The sequence below is a fragment of the Magallana gigas genome, chromosome 5, assembly GCF_963853765.1.
Source record: "Magallana gigas chromosome 5, xbMagGiga1.1, whole genome shotgun sequence".
Lineage (NCBI taxonomy): Eukaryota > Metazoa > Mollusca > Bivalvia > Ostreida > Ostreidae > Magallana > Magallana gigas.
Genome location: NC_088857.1, coordinates 39,906,355 through 39,927,541, shown reverse-complemented (window position 1 = coordinate 39,927,541; position 21,187 = coordinate 39,906,355). Strand labels below are relative to the sequence as shown.

The 21,187-nt window shown below is 32.8% G+C and overlaps 2 protein-coding genes and 4 non-coding genes across 6 annotated transcripts; 2 read left to right on the top strand and 4 right to left on the bottom strand.

Moving 5' to 3' along the window:
• The first annotated feature begins 1,341 nt into the window (after positions 1 to 1,341).
• LOC105324643 (differentially expressed in FDCP 8 homolog A) lies at positions 1,342 to 7,569 on the top strand. The gene is made up of 12 exons (XM_011423764.4): positions 1,342 to 1,468; positions 1,628 to 2,177; positions 2,567 to 2,664; positions 2,853 to 3,002; positions 4,179 to 4,323; positions 4,455 to 4,519; positions 4,693 to 4,792; positions 5,248 to 5,375; positions 5,555 to 5,668; positions 6,227 to 6,448; positions 6,847 to 6,956; positions 7,413 to 7,569. The coding sequence occupies exons 2-12, from the start codon at positions 1,661 to 1,663 to the stop codon at positions 7,480 to 7,482; spliced, it is 1,719 nt and encodes a 572-aa protein (XP_011422066.2). The 5' UTR covers positions 1,342 to 1,468; positions 1,628 to 1,660; the 3' UTR covers positions 7,483 to 7,569.
• A 2,733-nt stretch (positions 7,570 to 10,302) lies between these two features.
• On the bottom strand, positions 10,303 to 13,744 carry LOC105324644 (sperm microtubule associated protein 1). The gene is made up of 4 exons (XM_066085303.1): positions 13,595 to 13,744; positions 13,057 to 13,335; positions 11,247 to 11,332; positions 10,303 to 10,961 (listed from the first exon to the last, which is right to left on the bottom strand). The coding sequence occupies exons 2-4, from the start codon at positions 13,318 to 13,320 to the stop codon at positions 10,790 to 10,792; spliced, it is 522 nt and encodes a 173-aa protein (XP_065941375.1). The 5' UTR covers positions 13,321 to 13,335; positions 13,595 to 13,744; the 3' UTR covers positions 10,303 to 10,789.
• A 1,006-nt stretch (positions 13,745 to 14,750) lies between these two features.
• Positions 14,751 to 14,822, bottom strand: Trnaw-cca (transfer RNA tryptophan (anticodon CCA)). The gene has a single exon. It is a non-coding gene; the product is annotated as a tRNA-Trp (tRNA).
• Positions 14,823 to 16,582: 1,760 nt separating this feature from the next.
• Trnaw-cca (transfer RNA tryptophan (anticodon CCA)) lies at positions 16,583 to 16,654 on the bottom strand. Its single transcript has one exon. It is a non-coding gene; the product is annotated as a tRNA-Trp (tRNA).
• A 1,789-nt stretch (positions 16,655 to 18,443) lies between these two features.
• On the top strand, positions 18,444 to 18,515 carry Trnaw-cca (transfer RNA tryptophan (anticodon CCA)). The gene has a single exon. It is a non-coding gene; the product is annotated as a tRNA-Trp (tRNA).
• Positions 18,516 to 19,601: 1,086 nt separating this feature from the next.
• On the bottom strand, positions 19,602 to 19,673 carry Trnaw-cca (transfer RNA tryptophan (anticodon CCA)). Its single transcript has one exon. It is a non-coding gene; the product is annotated as a tRNA-Trp (tRNA).
• Positions 19,674 to 21,187: the final 1,514 nt, after the last annotated feature.

Sequence of the window (21,187 nt, the reverse complement as noted above, 5' to 3'; positions counted from 1 at the left end):
GATCACCTCATAATATTCAAATAATGATTCCTTATTACTTATATTTATATAATTTTCAGCCATTGTATGATTGAGTATAAGCAAACACCGCTGGCGCCCCAATTATACGTCATTTGAAGTCATTGGACTGTATAGTACAAAATCGATACGTAGTGTTATCGATCACAGGCAAAGACACTGAGAAATGTTAATATTCTTTAGTATCGTGGATGCATATGCAAATCTGAAACTCTGTAGCTGAATGATTGACGTTGGAAAACATAAATTGTAAATTAACTGAGAATTCGAGTGAGTACGTACATTTAAAAAAAGAGTAATTAAAAAAGATTATACTATAGAATATGCAAAGAGTTGATGTTGCAAGCAGCAATGCCAGTCCCTACTGACGCCAAAATTCTGTTACATGAAGCGATTTAGAAAGAGGGTCAAGTCTCCGTGATTATTTTATTTTTATTTGGGGAGGGGCGACTTTAAGTTTTATACAGTTTGTTGCAAGTAAAGGGTGTGTTTATTCTGTAGAAATAATTCATACACACAATTCATTAAAATAATACTGTTTTTTAAATCAATCATTTCATTTGTAATCAAATTCTCCGATCAAATTAACCGTTTGGCATCCCTTCTTTATATTCTTAATTTTTAAAATATTAGAGAAAGAGAATGGAGTCCTTGATAGCACATTGACTGCAGTTTTGACATTTAAGTTTCAGAAAACTGTTGGAAGAAAAAGAATAATTAGAAATTTATATACATCATTACATGTACATGTATCACACGGCCCAGTTTTTATACGAATGTCAGACATGTCGGCCCAACGACACCTCGGCCCAACGACACTTCGGCCCCAGGACACCTCGGCCAAGACGGGTCGGCCCAAAATTTGAGACACCTCGGCTCACGTAAAAGACATCTCGGTTCAAGCAAAATTAAAACAAAATTATTTGATTTAAATGTTTTTATTTTATTAACATATATATTTTATCAAAATATTACATATCAAATACTTGTAAAAGACATTGAATTAATTTAAAAAAATGATACCATTACGTTCTAATTGTTAAGCAAACAAGAAAGTAAAATTAAGAAAATGACGACAATTTCGACAAAAGAGAAATAGAAAGAAGAAATCAATGAATAGATAAAGTAATTATCTGCCCCTATTTTTTTTTTTATATTTATGTTTAGTAGAACCGAAAGTTTCATTGGGCCGAGATGTCTTTTACATGGGCCGACGTGTCAATAAATTTGGGCCGACCCGTCTGGGCCGAGGTGTCAAACGCCCTTGGCCGAGGTGTCGTTGGGCCGAGATGTCCGTCTACCTTTTATACGATCCTATTTAAATCGGGATCGAGATTTCAAATAAATAGGCGTTTCGCTTTGTTTGTAAACATTAAATCATTGTTTGTTTTTTGCCAACTTTATAAAAATCAGGCAATTAATTAGAAATAATTATAGTGCACAATGAAAGGTGGGTATTTATTTCTGTATTTAAACACATAGACTTATATAACGTTCCTATATCATAAACCATTATCATGAGTGTAGCTAGAGTATTTCTGGTCGCGTGACAGGAAATTGATCTTGTAATATTCCAATAGCCATATTTTAACAAAGTATGTTATTTCAGTTCTGACGTATATTGATAAACCTGGTTTATGCCATGGAGGAGCATGACATATCAACAGTCAGACGAGCCTCTGATCTCCCTGTAAGTACAAAAAGTTCAGTGTCGAGTGGCCTTGTACATCACATCGAGTCCACTACAGCCAGTGTTAAGTTATCGGGGTATAAAGTAAGAACGCTCTCAGACACTGAGTCGGAATTCACCTCATCAGAAGAAGAGGAGAGAGACTACACGATCACGGAGATTGACTTAAGCAAAGAGGTTGCGCCCTTGTCTGGGTTAGAGGACACAGAACCTCTTAGTGATAAAGATGACAGTTTCTCAGTGTCTTTAAAAAACTCCTGCAACGTTAAAGAACAGGTGAATTTTCCATTAGAGACTCCAGACCCAGTCATTAGAGAGGTTGTGGAAGAGGCACAGAAGACATCAGATTTAAAGAGGGTATTTTCTGAGGTTCGGTTCAATCCATTCGATCGAGATCTACACATGGAGGAGGAACACTACACAGATGATGGCATTCCCACTCTTAGCAGTGAACAGGAATACAAGTCCAGTATGTTTTTTTCATGTCCATTTATTTTAAAGATGGTTAATGGCACATTACCAGTTACCATATCTTGCCAGTGGATTGTGATATCATTTTATCAACACATAAAATTATTTACGAAAAATGATGTCACAATGGTTATGCACTGGCAAGAAATGGTACTTGGGAGAATTGATTGTATGCAAGTACATATTCTTTTAATTTCTTTCAGTATTTGAGTTTGAAATTTTATTAACCATTGTGAAAGGCAAATTTAATTTATGTCTGTGTTTGAACCATGACTTGCACCTTTGTAGAAACTAAAAACCTCCAACCTCCAACACAAGCCACTGTTGATTTGAGGTAATTAAAAATATCTTTATGTTGGACCTCAATGTGTAATAATATACATGCAGGTTCAAATGGCAGTTCTTGGGCCAATGTATCTGATGATAATCCTGATGTTACAAATGCTGACCTTGGACTTGCAGAGGATCACTTTTCTCATCCAGAGGTAAATGTCCAGTACTATTGTATACAGTAGATGGGTGAAAAGTTGCATGGATCCATTTGATGTGTTTAGAGGAATGACAAAGCAAAATGGAAATTTAATTAATTTCTCCTTATTTAAAATTTTGTGTTTGTTATAAAGTTGGACAATATTGACATATATGCATGGTATTTCTTTTACCTTTTTCATAGGGGCACTTTGGATTAAGTAACACAGAAGAACTAGAAATGGCAATAGAAAATTGTAAAGAACTGATTGGTCGAGCCCAGCCTCACTCTGATCGACACAAAAACCTTGTCCAAAAACTGGTACAGCTGAGACTAAAACTTCAAGAGTTGAAGGTATAAACACATCCAAATAAATAACAGTATGTCATTTAGTAAATGGCTATATTTCTAAATGCATTTAAAATCTGATTATCATTGAAGTATACATGTTTGCATGAAAAATGTGACAAATAGAAGTGCTGAAACGAATGTTCGAATATTCGCGAATGAATAGTTAATTTGTAATATTCGAATGTATATTTAGCATTCGAATATTCGATCACATGTTAAACACCCATATCAAGCACTGTAAACTATGCAGCATCGTGTTATTTCATTTTACTCGGAACGAAAGTAAATATAAAGCCATCTATGACTGCCATGCTTGATAGAGTCTATTACTTAACCCAGTAATAGACTCTTACGCCATGCGTGTTTGCCTTGAAAGTAAAAGCAGGGTTTACATCGAACGGGGACAAACATTCTGGATTTTTCAATTCATGTCAGACATTGAAGAAAAAAAATGCTTAACTGTTTGTACGAGTGTGAGCTACGGAGAGTTAATATCGAAAGGTACATCGAAAGCTTTTTTTAAAAGATACCTCGATATAATTTGTTTTTTTTTTTAAATAAACAGAACATTTCCGGAGTTATGAGTGTTAATAGTTTTCTGTTTAATACTATATCAAACATGGCGGAAATATTTGGACTGACTTATGAAGTTACGTATCAGTCTCATCCAGGAGTCAGGACTGCAATATATTATTAAAGAAGTAATAAATCTTTTGATTGTAGTTGATGGAAAGTTTTTAAAAATCAGTATATTATTATTTGCTTAAAAATTAAATGCGCACCCAATTCAATGGATACTCATGCATTAAGTGTCAACTTCGAACTGACATGTTTAAGCAGTCTACACATACACCCACTTAGTAATCCAAACTATCATATATGCTTAATACATTGTCTATGACGTCTACGAATATTCGAATACGAATCGAATAGCACTCACGAATATTCGAATACTGATTTATGGTATTCGTTTCAGCACTAAATACAATTGTATTACAATTATAAAGCTACCCATATATGAAGAGTAAAATATGTTTATTGCCATATCAATTTAAAACAGTCACCATTGTTTCCTGAAGAGTATGGTCTGCAGAAAGTGCTTTACCAATAATTAACAAAAGTAAAAAAAAAAAAGCTGTTTGCGAATGTTTCATTAGTTTCATCATGTGCTTGAAACAGGATGGACCTGATCCAATCCCAGTGGACGTGAAGTTGGTGGTCGGACATAAGTTCCAAACTCAAGAAAGCCGCAGCACCAAGTACTACTGTGAGAAGTGTAATGCTATGATTCTGGGAGTCATACAGAAGTGGTTCCGATGCTCTGGTACATGCTCAACATATCAGCATATATGTGTAACTTTGAAATCCCCATTTAGAAAAAATATAAAAAATCTGTTATGAATTTTTATAGATACAAATGTGTGTACTAAACTGTAACCTTCTTTTGATTTTCAGAGTGTGGTTATAGCTGTCATGATAAATGCCTGAACAATATCACCAGGATGTGTGCTAGTCAAAAGGTAAAGCATCAGGCACTTGTTTTTACAGACTGTACATGCGGCCAAGAGACATTTTTTTGTGAAGCGTGCCTCAATAGTCGAGCAGTGCTTCACTTTACTCATTAAATCTAAACTATAGATAATCAATAGCATTTGTACTGTAGTTTTAAAATTAACATTGTTAAACACCACAGGTACTGGAAAGTCCAGAGTACTTCCTTTCAATCTGTCCAAACCGAGGCCTGTCTGCTCAAAACTACCGCTGTGCTGAGTGCCGCAAAGCCATATCATTTCGTGAGTGTTTTGATTTACAATAAATGTATACATGTTGCTCTGATTTTGAAGCTGTATGTTTTAGAATACTGGATGTCTTGTATACTAGTTTCTTGTTTGTTTTTTGTGTATTTGTAAAGAGGTTTGTTAGAAATTTTACAAATTTTTAGGTTGAAGGTACATGTACAAGGTTTCTGTAAAATACATAAATAAGATTTTATTTCGAACCCTTAGCTCTGCTCCTTGCTGGTCTTATTGTTCACAATGAATTTTTTTATAGTAACATGTATATGTATATCATCTCCCAACAAACAATGTAAACTTTAACATATATGATTTCTCTTATCAAAATTCAAACATTTTTTTAATAAAGTGTATATCAAGTCATTGAAATGTATATCTACTGTTACAGTAAATCATCAAATATTTTCTCTCTCAGTTAATCAAAATTAAACCTTAGTTAAATCTTTTGACAGAATCGGGATTTAGCGAGCCTCGCCTATGTGACTACTCGGGGCAATACTTCTGTGAACTTTGTCACTGGAATAACACTATGGTCGTTCCATCACGAGTCCTTCATAACTGGGATTTTGAACCAAGAAAGGTAATCATTCTCCCTCATTGAATTTCTTTTATAATTTAATTGACATGTACAAAGAAGTATGATTTTTGAAGAGTGTATTTATTTAAATCTGCACATCAAAACAAGGTTGCAGAAATTAGCAAGAGTCTATCAATTGAATTACACTTATTTGTTGTTAATGCCCCCCTTTGTACATGTAGGTGAGTCGTGCCTCTAAGCAGTTTCTGAAGCTGATGACATCAAAAGCAGTAATAAGGATACAAGATGTCAATCCAATGTTATTCAACTTTGTGGAGGAACTGAATGATGTCAAGGTAATTTTATTAAATCATGAGCACATGTTATGTAATTTTAAATTTTCATAGAATGTAGGTGTCTAGGTTCTGTGGTCTAAGAAGTAATTGAAATTTTCTACTTTAAGTTAAAAATTTAAATTTAGTTTATTATCTTTTTTTGTATGAAATTATTTGGTGAAAATAAGAAATCTCACATTTTGGCAACAAGTTTTAAAGCCTTATACACTACATCATACCATGTTTGCAATGATATATCTGCATCACAAAATAAACAGTAAATTTTCTCTTATGAATGATTATGATTTCTGAATAATGTCTTTTCACATATTTTATCATGCACTTGTACATGCTTTAAACTATTGTTGTAATTGTGGTAATATATATAAACTGATTTGTTTAGTTTTTAATTACCATGTATGTATAATGTGCTAAATGCTACTTGTACATCCTTATTCTACTGACTTATAAAACTTTTATTAGAATTTTAAACCAAACACATTTAAAAAAAAAAAATTATAGAAATTAGAGAAACCAGAGAATACATATTTTCTGTTAAATAAAGATGTGATGTTGTAGAAACTCCGGGAGGAGCTATTAATCATGAAGAAGTACCTGTTAGTGTGTACGGAGGCCATGAAAAAGAAGTTCCTTCTGCTGCTAAGTGAGCGACAACACTTTGTGGAGACTTCGGACAAATACTCGATGCAGGATCTACTGGACATTACATCAGATACACTCCTTCCAGAACTGGCCAACATACACACAACATGGGCCCAGCACATCAAAACAGACTGTCAAGTTAGTGGTCGAAAATCTATTTTCATAGTACATGTAACACATTAAAATAATTACAGTATTAAAAACTTCTTTATCTCGAACTAGATTGGACTGTTTAAAAACTTTGAGATATTTCTAGTATTTGAGATATTGAGGATGAAATAGTTTTAAAATACATGTAAGTGGTTGGGACTTACAAATTACTTTGACATATCCATTGTATTCGAGATATCAGTGTTCAAGATAACGAAGTTCAGCTGTATATTAGAATCAGAGATAGAGGGGTAGGCCAGTGGTGTACCTATAAGTAAAAATTTTCTCTTTTCAATTTCATGGAAAATGGCAATTTAAAAAATATTTGTGATTATATAAGGTATATTACTACATTAATATATGGTATTTTCATTCCTCCTCTTTAGAAATGTCAGGCAAAGGGCTTTATCTGTGAGTTGTGTGATGACAAAGAAACATTATTCCCCTTTGATAGCATAGCAGTGGTCTGTTCTCAGTGTTCTTATGTCCTCCACAGGTAAGTCTTATCATTGTATTATATCATAGCACACCATTATTGGTACTAACAAATATATAAACAGATGTAGGAATATAGATATACATGCGCGGCTCTATGGGGGGGGGGGGGCGTTAGGGGTGTCGGAACCCAACCCCCCCATCAAATATAAATTTCTTTAACTTGCATTATGAAATTACGTAAAATATGCCTCGGACCCCCCCACCCCCCTGGCAAACTCAAATAACCGTCGGACCCCCCCCCCCCCTGGAAAAAATTTTCTGGATCCGCGCATGGATATAGTTGATGTTACATCATACAAATTTATGTATACATCAATTACCTGGTACATTTTATTCTGCTTTTTTTATATGATTGTTGCAAAATATTATATGACTTTGAATTGTTATTCTTAAAATGTAGAACATTTGATGGTCATAACAATTTTAACTTGACATTTATTTTTTGTATTAACAGACATTGTTTTGCCAAGAGGGGTGCCCAGTGTCCAAGATGTGAAAGAAGAAGTAAGAGAAATGTCAACTAAAAACTTAAAACATGCTGATGTGCAATGTCAAACCTTGAAATCATTAATTCATGTGATATTTGTTAACAATAAACTGTGATTTCTGTTTCCTTTAAGTCATATTATATGTGCTTGTATAAAAATGCTCACAATATACTTATATAAATATTCTCTGGTAAGTACATGCAAAAAAAATCATTTTGAAACATAATAAACTAGATGCTGTCATTAGACAGTAATACCAGCACCAAGTGTTTGCCCCTAAATAACACTGTTGTGTATCAGTTTAATTAAAAATAAAGGCCACATGCAAGCTCCGGTAATACATTTAAAATTATAATTTTCATAACTGAAGGATGAGATCCCTTCCCATATGATATTACACATGATTAGCACTTTATGTGCATTTTGTGGTTGAAATGTTTACAGTGAATTTTGAGTTAATCAATAATCTTTACATTTCATGACATAGAAAGTATAATCGTTCATATAATTATTACAAACAAAATTAAAAATTAAATTATGCCCCCTCCCCGTGGCGGTTGCCGGTTTTAGATTTGCTTCTGTGTGCCTACATGTACATCATCGTGTGCACAGATTTAGAGAAGGGGTGGGAGTGAGGGGTCAAGACCCCCCCCCCCCCCCCCCATGAAAATTTATTTATATCAATAGTAAAATTACCAAAAACACACCTTGGACCCCAATGCTCTTACATGTTACAAATAACTGATCTTTGTCGGAAGTTACGTACACAACACAGGTGTGCAGGTCTCATTAGCGGGTACTAGTTTTATATACCCAGCTCTTCGATTGTATACATACATGTCTCGCAGTATGTGTTTTTCATATGCAGAAAAGGATTAGTAAAGATCAGCTAAAGTAATTCATTATTGTGTTTTAATTGGATTATCATTATGATGTTGACCAATATAGGTAAGCATAATACATGTAGTAGCAGTAGCACAATATAATGAGATGCCAGCATAGATAAGTTCTACTTTCACTTTCTAAATGTGATCTCCCTTTGACAGCATACTGTATCATCATCTTTTAATATTTAAATAAGCTTATCATCATTACATATCCTATTGCATTTGTAAAGTTTTTGTCATTTTAGTTGCAAAAGTTATTTTTTTCATTTGTCAGACTTGCACTATTGAGTTGACCCCATATTGACCCTGTATAAACAACTTCTTATTAAATTTGTGTATTACATGTAAGTAAATGTAGACACTTATCATTTTTATATGAGTAATAATAGGAAGGAAGGAGTACTTCTTTCTTATTGTATTATAATGCATCAAATACAATGTAGGTCATGACCTTATGGGACTGTTCTGACCCCACGAAAAATTGAATTAAGCAATTTCCAAAATGTTAATGTGCATCAGGAGAGAAAAAGCAATCAAGAAATGATTTAAAATTTACTACTGTGCACATGTAAGAATGTATTAAGAAGACCGAATCTTTAGAACCAGGTTAGATTGGGGTGTGGGGGGGGGGGGGGGGGGTGAATGTGGAGTATAAACATTCATAATTTGAATCATTTATTGTTATTAATTTTAACTTGTCAATGGATACTAGTTATTGATCCCAAGGTAGAAATATGAACTCTGTGATAAACGTCAATTTTCTGCTACTATTTGACTCCCTGGATGAAATTTAAATTTTTAAAACCTTATTGCACATCTATAGGACAGCCCCAATTATATCCCAAGAGATGACGTATATACTCCAAAAGTTGTAAGAGGAGTTCTGGGAACCATACTTTTTTTGCAAAAAAACCGTCAATTTTTGTTGCCCACTGATCCCCTAAATAAAAAAAAATTCTGGAACCTGATCACACCTCAATATGACACCCCCAATCATATTCTAGAAGATCATTTGGCTACTGCCAAATAAAATTGACGTTTTTGAAACCAGTTTTTTTGTTAAAAAAAAAAACAAAAAAAAACAAAAAAAAAACGTCATTTTTCAGCCATTAAATGACCCCCAGGACAAAATTGAAAATTCCGAAACCTTATTGCGCATCTATAGGATACCCTAAAACATATTCCAAAAGATGAATTGTCTACTGTTGAAAACGTAGGAGGAGTTCGAGGAAGAAGGTTTTTATTGAAAAAACGTCATTTTTTACCAATTATTTGACCACCAGGACTAACAGAGAATTTTTGAAACCTTTTTACAAAACAACATGATACCCCAAATCATACTCCAAGAGTTCAGTTTGCTGGTTTATAAGATGTATGAGCAGTTTGAGAAAGTAGAACGTGACAGACGGACGGACGGACGGACGGAACAGGGTAACAACAATATACCTGAACTTTCTTTAGAAAGTGCGGGTATAATTATTTTACTTGAGAAAAAAAAGACTATGAAAAATATCGAAAACCGCACCTTCACTATTTATGGATTGTATTCACACAACATACATGTACATGTTTATATTCATGTACACGTGTAAATACAAAGCGATATGGTTTCTTAATACTTAATGTAATATTTTCATGTTATGTTTTAATTTATTCTTTATGTAGGAAGATTTCGAGAAATGCATAGCCATAATGAATTATTAAAAGATTCAATTACATCGTCGTGTACACACGCCAATCCTTTGAATATTACATCGAGTTTTTAACGCAAGAGAATAGAATAGATTGAATTTTTGATTTATAAATTGCAGGTTGTTCTGAGGGTTTCGAACGCTTGCTTCCTTTCTCACAACTTCCCTCCTTCGCTCATTGAACATAAAGGCGATGGATAAAGTAATGCGAGAACGGATATTGAGATTTTAAATATTAATATATCTGACATAAGAATGTATTCATGAAGACACAGAAATGAATATATAAACATTGTCTTTTATTATTGCAAAACATGAACAAAAACCAACACAGATAAATTCAAACTAAATTTATAGGAAAAGGATTTCAACAAGCAATAATAAAACTTTCTACTCTATTAATGTTAAAAATTTGGTCAACCCACAACTGTTCATATCTCGAAGGAAAGCGATAATTATTTAACGCGCTAATAATACTAAGCCGAACCTGTGTTATCAACAGAACATATGTAATACTGGTTAATATGAGCAAGTTTGTTTTTCTTCTTGACAATAACATGAATCTAAAGTAGCTATCAACAAATTCTCATACACGGAAAAAGAATGGGTTCATGTACTGTATATCACATATTTCTAACTGAATGATAAATTCATGTACGCACAGTGTATTCCAATGAAATGGTGATATGATTGTTTTTTTCCATAAAAATTTGTATTTCATGTACATAATATTTAAAGGGATATATTTCAACGAACACGCCACCATTAATGAGTGGCCGATCTACTGCCAGTCCCGAATGGTGAAGGGTCTTTCCTAAGCCATGGGGTGTTCCTACGATATCCGAACTTTCCGTTGTATCCAATGACTGGCTGGACCCCCTGCATGAACTGGGCGTGGCCATCAGTCGTTTCCCCAGAGTGACCTTTGGAATAATGAAATTAACAATGAAGCAATGCATCCTCAGGGAAAACGATGTAATATTTCGAAGAAAAAAAAGATAAACAGCAAGTACATTTATCATACATGTACACATGTTTAGTTTAAATATTTCAGTCGAATATAGTAATTCTGATCGAGGTAATTGTATGCTTTTCAAATGATAAAACATCGAGATATTTTCATGTCAATATAACTGATGGCTCTTACATAACAAATTACGAGATAGAGAGAGAGAGAGAGAGAGAGAGAGAAAGAGAGAGAGAGAGAGAGAGAGAGAGAGAGCTATATAGGGATAAATACTGGAAACCCGTTCCTTTATCATTAAAATAGTCTGCTACCGGCCCCTCTATTGAAGTACCACCCTCAGTCTGAATAAGATATTCAACAGCACAAATATTATATAATGAGTCAAAATATTACTTTTATACTGAATGTCGTTTTGTAAATTTTGAGTTTACCCGGTGGCAGTAAATACCAAATTTACATAACTGGAGTAGAACAAAATACTTCCTATAGTATATTTTATACTGTAACTGGACATTTCATATTTTTTAACATTGAGGTTCGTGCAGAAAGCTGTTTGTATTCGAACCGTTTAGTAGTGAGTTGGGTATTGATTCTGGGATTTGTTTTTTCTGTTCATTCATGTGTCGGCGAAACACGTTAAAACATAATACCGGGGGATTGAGCAGAGACGTGTGTGCACTGCTTCCAAAGTTTAATCATTGATTTGTGCAAAAGGAACCTTCCATTTTAAATGTTTTATGACAAAGAGTATGAATGATCTTTGTATGCAGTGATAAGGCTAACGATCACCCAATACATGGCTTAATAACATTACTTTTCCAACTCGATGACATTCAATACTTGTTAAGCGTATGGAAAATGTCCAGAGAGAAAATTTAATAATGTTACATCTTTTTGCACAGTAGGTTTTGGGTGTATCTAAGTATCATCAAAATCATATCAAAGCTAAGAGGTAAATTTGACAGATTTTTTTTATCGTTAACCTATCGATACAGTTATCACCAAGTTTTACTTTAATATACACGTACATGTACATACGAAGATATACACGGGTCGGTTTTATCGCCTCGTGGGGTTGGATATTACCTGTGTAACGATAATCTTATCAGTTATGACATGTGAATTATGTATCGTTTTCAATATGTGGCGAGACTTGAGTGAATATTCAACTACTCAATATATCGGACAAGTGTGTTTGTTTCGGTAATACTCTGCCACATATGGGTGCTTGAACTGAAATAAAGTATGCTCCGTAATGTGTGGCGAGACATTTAATGCAGAGAAATTCAGGAACCCCATGCTGACTTTTTCAGTGCTCATATCGATTGACAAGGAATAAATTAAAACTATAAATCTTATATTTTGTCATCAATAGTTAATAATTCACTTCATATTAAAAACATAACAAACACTACCTCTTCCCGAGGTTTAAAGAGATTAATGGAATTTTATGGTCTCAATTGACTGCTGAGCAGTTTATTTTCTTATTTATTTTTACATAACTTTTGGTTGTACTTATAGAGAAACTGTTAAGCATACATAATAGGAAAGTTTATATAACAATGCTACTATTAATGAAATATTTCTGTCCGTGCGAGATTTTTTGAACTAATCATTCTAAATGTTCAACATTAACTTCAGAAGCTGTTAGTCTTTAATAATGGCTCTAATCAATTGCATTTATAACGAAACATATAGTTTCATTTTTCAAGAGACGTCAGTAAGGGCGAGCTAATGTAGATATGGGAGATGTGCATCAATAAACAATAAGAATATGTTTGCTCATGCATAATTTAACAGAAAATATGCATGTGATTTACTTGTAAATAAACCAGAAACAATGAAGTTCCAAAACTAGAACAAATAATGACCTACATTTATCATATCAAAAACCCTGTCTGTTGGAATTGCACAGCAAAAACAACCAATGCTTTGACTTGAATTCATCAAAAGGAACCAGCTCAATAGTAAATATTGCTTTAAGTCTCACCGTAGAAGCATAGATCGATCCTCACTTACACAGATGCGATCTTCAGAGCAAAAACAGAAAAAAAAATATTCTTACCTGTCCCGTTTTCTCCAATGTTTCGTTCACGCCAATGAACTCAAAGTACTCGTCCACATGTTTGTCCTTTTGGGAGTTGTAGGGAGGGATGACCGGACCCAGCTTTGGGTTGGTTTTCGAGTAATCCGTTGAGATACTGCTAACAGCACTACAATCCAGTACGAACCCTTTCTCCTTCTCCAACTGAACGTCCGGGGGAGGGGTGCTGGGGGTGCGGTAAATTTTGTTCTCCCGACCCTTCTCTGAGGCAGAATTGGACGGCATAGTTGTCTCTAGGACCTGCGAAAAATTTCAGGTGTGTTTTAGAAAGGTGTTTTCTACAGGTGATAATCCCTAGTTATCGCGATCAATCTTGCGACGGGACTGGAAGAATCAATTGCTCTGCAATAAAGCTAGTAAATAAATTAATATTTTATCCCCTTAACATTTCTGCTATACTCGGCTCTCGTAATGCGTAATTTTAAATATATATATCTTGTAAATAAATAATAAATTACAAGAAACCCGAATTTCCTTAATCAGTAGTCGCTTCGCTTACCTTCCCGTTGCTAAGTGTATCAAGTCTCGGAGACGATCTACTCGAGACCCGAGACTTCCAATCAAAATTATACTTTTAAATTTAGTTGAAGTTTAATATAGATCATCTGCGTTTAAATCCCTCCTGATTGGGGCCTTCTTGAGGGTTTTAAAAGATTGAAGAAATCGATACAACAAATACTGAAGTATAATTGGATCAGATTAGTGGAACGCAGACGGGTAATGGCAATCTCTCCGTAAATCTTCGTTTAAAATCCACTCATTATTTACAAGTAGAGCACATGTCCCGTTTCTTTTAACACATTTAAATGTCGAATATCACAACAAAAATATTTGATAGCTAACACCATGTTGACAATAAACGTCTATGTTGGTACTGCTTATACTCAATTATTAATTTCTTCAACAAGAAATTTTAAAGTAACCTTAAATAAAGGATCAAATAAAAGATGTAAAGGTGTACTTAAGAAATGAAATATCAGTAAGACAGAAAAACAACAAAAGACAGCACATTAATCACTGAAAATAATCAAATACTGTTCATAACCTTTATTTTTAACTGTGTTGTACTGTTTCATAATAGTATGCATATTTGTAGGTATAAACTGCAGGTCTGTAGCTTTGTCTGAAAACAATTTAAATGGACGACACTCGTCCGAATTTTTTCGGACGGGGAACTTCAGACATGCAACTAATTTGTAGGGCGATCTGAACTAAAGAGTTTTTTGTGAAATTAACATTTTCAGTATGTAATTGATGATAGAAGTTACAGGAGTTTTCGTCCTTTTTACTTTCATTATTTTCCATATTTTAATTTTTTTAATATTCATGAACTGTCTTCTAATTAGGCTTGTAATAAGAGTTAAAATCAATTTAAAAATGTGATATATATTCATAAATTTAAATATTTATAAAGAAATGTCTGCTTATTAGACTTGCTATGGAGTTCAGCACAATTTATAATTATGATATATATAAATACATGTTGCGCATTTTAATCTCTATTTTACTCTGTTTAGATAATTTAGGTAATCTGTTTATATATATATATATATATATATATATATATATATATATATATATAACATAGTCTATATAAAACACACAGAATCGTAAATACATCTCCGAGATTAAAAGATTGAAAATAAAAAATCTTTTGACCTCGACGTGATTCGAACACGCAACCTTCTGATCTGGAGTCAGACGCGCTACCGTTGCGCCACGAAGTCTCCATATGTAGAAAATAGCATGTAATTATTAATACAAAATAAAGAACATTTTTGTTGTTTTTATGAAAATGATTTCAATAAATGTATTATAATCATACATACCGTGGTTTATCTATTACAAATGAAAGGGAAACAGATTAAAGAAAAGATCAATAAACTTTTACAGATTTCGACGAAAGTTGATCGAATCTGAAATGATTTGATATAGCCATAAATTGATGAAGAGCATGAAGCCATAAAACAAATTTTTTGCATACTTAAAAGGGTTTATAGATTTGGCTTTGTCTCGTACGCGCGTGTGCAAGTTAATGTTCTCAAAATATACATCAAAGGAACTATTACATGTTGTAAATTTTGAATTTATTGGGTGGGTGTAAATACAAAATTTACAATATGACTTTATAATAATAATTTTCATCAATGAAATCCATAAAAATATCTTTTACTGTGTAAATTATGAATAAATGTTTCAAAATCATAAATCACAAACTATTTGTAGATAAATTTTGCATTACTCTATGAAATATATACCATCGTAGTACAATATTCACTTCGCCTCAGGCTCTTCTCGGGTAGCTTAATCATCGTATTGACCTAAAAAACAGCACAAATTGTATAATGCTTAATACAATCATGTTGAATAGACGTAATGGTGCGATTGCATAATCATAATATATTTGTAACGTCAAACTAACAAAACAAAAATTGTTTGAAAAAAATACAACACTGAGTCTCACTGAAATTCAAAATTGATTCTCTCTTACTATAATATTGTAAATATCCAAGATAGTCTGCACATAAATATGATGATCACAGCCCTGATCTATTATCAACGACAGAATTCGATAAGACAACAAATTATAAGAAACAATGACTATTTATCATTTGTTAAATTTACCATACATTCTATAGTTTACAAATAGGTCATAAATATCAAAAGTTTTATAAGCTGTTATTCATCATTTGAAAAATAAAAATTAATGACACCGAATAACTGATGATCGATTATTTAAGATATTCATACAAGACGCACAGTATTCTGCACATCCTTAATATCATAATGAGTATTTAAGGTGGTAAAAATCTTAAAAATCCTAATTCGTGGAGGGGGGGGGGGGGCACAACTATACTTCCAAAAAAAAATTCTTCCCTACCAATTTTTTCCCCCTCCAAAAATCAGGAAATTCCTAATCCGTGGGGGGGGGGGGGGGGGGGTAATATTCAATTTAACTACTCATTTCCTTATTTTCATATCAAATTTTTACTAACTTCAAAAAAAGTGGGGGGGCCAACTCCATTATAATTCATTTTTTTTATATGTAAATTGTAAAAAAATTGTTGCTGCGAGAAAAAGTGGGGGGGGGGGGGGGGCAGGCCCCCCCTGATGCTACATGCCTGTTTAGTTTTATCAATAGAATAGTTTTATTAGGGTGGAATAACACACCTGGAAAATTAACTGTAAATTATTTGATTATGAAAGATATAATGATAAATAAACCGTACATGTGTTAAATAAGTTTGGGTATAAAAATAAGTATCTAAAAAATTCAATTCAGTAAGAAACAACAAAAAGCTCCGGCGGGATTCGAAGTCGTGATGTACAGGTCACAAGCCCGACACATTAACCACTCGGCTATGGAGTAAGTTACATTCTGTCGTCAATAAAATTCTTAAAAAAACGAATTGTCGTTTCAACCAGTGGTCAGCCATTTTGTGATGATGTGTTATTCAACCTTAATAAAATAATAATAAAAAAATTATGACCTCGACGTGATTCGAACACGCAACCTTCTGATCTGGAGTCAGACGCGCTACCGTTGCGCCACGAAGTCTTTAAAAATTATATCATACCTGTATAGAAATTATCGTAGAATTAGGAAAGACCTGAATTGATTTTTTCTTCATAAATGATACTCTTTGTCTAATAATGACTTGTTATTATATAGTCAATTTAAATATTTCTATTGCCTCCAACGTATTTAAAAATTGTATAATAATTGTATATGGGTAATTTACATGTTTACAAGGTAATAAAAACCTGCAAATGCAAATTTGGTATATGAAATATAATTAGCAACTAACTGCCATGATTTTCTCTTCAAAGACAATATAAGCTGTATAAACATGAGCTTATATGTAATGAGTTTATAAAAGCGATCTTGAAGTTGACTGGATATGTTATTGTTGGCCAAACTGAGACTGGGTTGTTTCATTGTTGGTTGAAAGCATCCATGAGCTTGTCGGTGCTCTCCACTTGCTCTCTGTTGTTGGTGGAAACGATTAAAACTCCTTCTTTAGTTTGATTCGGAGTAAATACATAGATAGGCTGTCAACAATTTGACCAAAGTATTTTCCCAACAGGTCATAACTGGTTCATGGAAACCTTGTCTCCATAGAATTAGCTCAAGGTGTGAATTAATTATCTGCTGATTAAACGAGCTCGTCTATTCTCTCCTATAGTTTCTTTTTATCTGTTACACTGTTAAGTTGCGCTTATATGCAAGCATCTATTGTCTCTTCCACCCATACTTGTCCTTTGTATGAGTTTGATTTCTTGTTTCATTGTTGTTTCCTTGCAAACGTCATCTGATTCGCCCCTTTTACCTCTTAGTTGCAAATCTGCCAGAAAAAATGGAACTAAAGGAATAATTACAAAATATACTAAAATTTTATATTTCATTTACAATTATAATAAATTTATGAAAAGTTTTACCAAGGACGTTCAATTTGTGTAATTTTTCCTGTCAAAGACGATGAGAATTTGTATAGCTTTCTTTTGCTTTAGATCCCTTGTTATAGTATAAGGTGATTTGTTGAAGCATTCTACAATGAGTCAAAACATCAACATCTTTATCTTCAATGATAAATGTTTTCTATTTATTTAATCACCCTTCTTCGAGAGAATTTATCATTCAATTTTTTTAAAGATGAAAGCAATAAACAATTTAGAGTTGAAAACAGTAAAAAAAAAACGGATAGTCCTTCTGATAGTATAGTTCAATAATTTTTTTGTTTATTCATGTTAAGATTTCATTAAATTCAATTTTTTTTATTAATGTTTTAAAATCTACCAATTTGTCGTCTTTTACAAGTACTGGCTTGGTATAAATTCCTTAGTTTAGAAATCTTTTTTCCGAGAAATATGAATTAAATTATCATGAAGGTTTTTTTAACATGCAAAACAATTATAAATGTAAATGTAAGTAGGGATAATTTGCTTTAATGTCATTTCTTATCATGCATTAAAATTGCATAAACTGATCCATGCATTCTTGTTACAAATTTTGTATCACAGTTAGCTTTATTTTTGTATCATTTGTACATTACTGAGAGTAAGATTGATATAACAAAAAAGTCAGACGTGCTATCATTTATATGTAAATGTATGTTTTCTATTTCATATATAATAAGGAAATATCTGGACATGTAATGATTTTTCTTTACACAAAGAATATTTGAACTTTTAGATAGCTTTTATCTCATAAGTTGATTATCCTTCTTTAAGTAAATCTAAAAAAGTCTGTATGCAACATTATAATTTTGTACCTGTAGTTGTTGAAGAAAATTGAATCATGATTGTAGTACTTTGCTAATTATAAATTAAATGCATTTATACATATAGACTTCGTGGCGCAACGGTAGCGCGTCTGACTCCAGATCAGAAGGTTGCGTGTTCGAATCACGTCGGGGTCATAATTTTTAAACTATTATTTTTAAACCATTGAACATACAAATATTAAGCTTATTTCAACAAACATTATCGTCGTAGTCAATCTAAACAGTTTTGTTTTTTCTCACGTTGATTTTTGCCATGTTGGATATATTCGTCACTGAAAAGTTATTACTATAAGCTGTAGAGCTATGAACTTATATAGAAGAAGTTTGAAGGCAATCTTTGACTTGAATGGGTCTACTGCTGTCGGCGAAAATGAGGCTCGGTTCCTTCTATGTTAAGTTGTCGGAAGCCTGTATAACTTTATCGCTGCTCACTACTTGCATTTTGCTATTGCTGAATTAATACTGGACCTGTTGGGTTTGAAACTTGTTATCTTTTTGAGCGTTTATTGTTTGACGTGGAGCTATACGAAAGGATACTGTCGACAGATTGACGATGGTATTGTTTTCACAGGTCATCATATAGAATATCATAAGAGAATATAGTCCCTATCCAGTTCATCCGCTTTCATCCTTTTCCGCTTTGTACATTGTATATTTGCAGAAGTTGGAGTTTTATCAAATGAAGAAGAGTTATTAGGTTGTTTTTTACGATCTTCATCATCATCAGCATCATCATCATACATATCTTCGATTTTCTCTTCATTTTCAACCACATTTTGTGTGTGTCAGGTCTACTTGATCTAGCCAAACCTAATTTAGTCAGAAATTGATAGAAAAACGAATTGATATCTGTATATCGAATGGGTTTTCTTTAGTTTTATTAATAGTTTAATTAGGGTGGAATAACACACCTGGAATATTAACTGTAAATTATTTGATTATGAAAGATAAATAAACTGTACAAATGTTAAATAAGTTTGGGCATAAAAATAAGTATCTAAAACATTCAATTCAGTAAGAAACAACAAAAAGCACCGACGGAATTCGAAGTCGTGATGTACAGGTCACAAGCCCGACACATTAACCACTCGGCTATGGAGTAAGTTACATCCTGTCGTCAAAAAAATTCTTTAAAAAAACCGAATTGTCGTTTCGATCAGTGGTCAGCCATTTTGTGATGATGTGTTATTCAACCTTAATAAAATAATAATATAAAAATTATGACCTCGACGTGATTCGAACACGCAACCTTCTGATCTGGAGTCAGACGCGCTACCGTTGCGCCACGAAGTCTTTATAAATAAGATTAGGAAAGACTTGAATTGATTTTTACTTCATAAAAATAAAATATACTCTTTGTCTAATAATGACTTGTTATTATATAGTCAATTTAAATATTTCTATTGCTTCCAACGTATTTAAAAATTGTATAATAATTGTATATGGGTAATTTACATGTTAACAAGGTAATAAAGACCTGCAAATGCAAATTTGGTATATGACATATAATTCGCAACTAACTGCCATAATTTTTTCTCTTCAAAGGCAATATAAGCTGTATAAACATGAGCTTATATGTAATGAGTTTATAAAAGCGATCTTGAAGTTGACTGGATGTTATTGTTGGCCAAACTGAGACTGGGTTGTTTCATTGTTGGTTGAAAGCATCCATGAGCTTGTCGGTGCTCTCCACTTGCTCTTTGTTGTTGGTGGAAACGATTAAAACTCCTTCTTTAGTTTGATTCGGAGTTAATACATAGATAGGCTGTCAACAATTTAACCAAAGTATTTTCCCAACAGGTCATAACTGATTCATGGAAACCTTGTCCCCATAGAATTAGCTCAAGGTGTGAATTAATTATCTGCTGATTAAACGAGCTCGTCTATTCTCTCCTATAGTTTCTTTTTATCTGTTACACTGTTAAGTTGCGCTTATTTGCACGCATCTCTTGTCTCTTCCACCCATACTTGTCCTTTGTATGAGTTGAATTTCTTGTTTCATTGTTGTTTCCTTGCAAACGTCATCTGATTCGCTCCTTTTACCTCTTAGTTGCAAATCTGCCAGAAAAAATGGAACTAAAGGAATAATTACAAAATATACTAAAATTTTATATTTCATTTACAATTATAATAAATTCATGAAAAGTTTTACCAAGGACGTTCAATTTGTGTAATTTTTCCTGTCAAAGACGATGAGAATTTGTATAGCTTTCTTTTGCTTTAGATCCCTTGTTATAGTATAAGGTGATTTGTTGAAGCATTCTACAATGAGTCAAAACATCATCATATTTACCTTTAATGATAAATGTTTTCTATTTATTTATTTATTTTATCACCCTTCTTCGAGAGAATTTATCATTCAATTTTTTTTAAAGATGAAAGCAATAAACAATTTAGAGTTGAAAACAGTAAAAAAAAACCGGATAGTCCTTCTGATAGTAAAGTTCAATAAATTTTTTGTTTATTCATGTTAAGATTTCATTAAATTCAATTTTTTTTTATCAATGTTTTAAAATCTACCAATTTGTCGTCTTTTACAAGTACTGGCTTGGTATAAATTCCTTAGTTTAGAAATCTTTTTTCCGAGAAATATGAATTAAATTATCATGAAGGTTTTTTTTTCATGCAAAATAATCATAAATGTATATGTAAGTAGGGATAATTTGCTTTAATGTCATTTATTATCATGCATTAAAATTGCATAAATTGATCCATGCATTCTCGTTACAAATTTTGTATCACAGTTAGCTTTATTTTTGTATCATTTGTACATTACTGAGAGTAAGATTGATATAACAAAAAAGTCA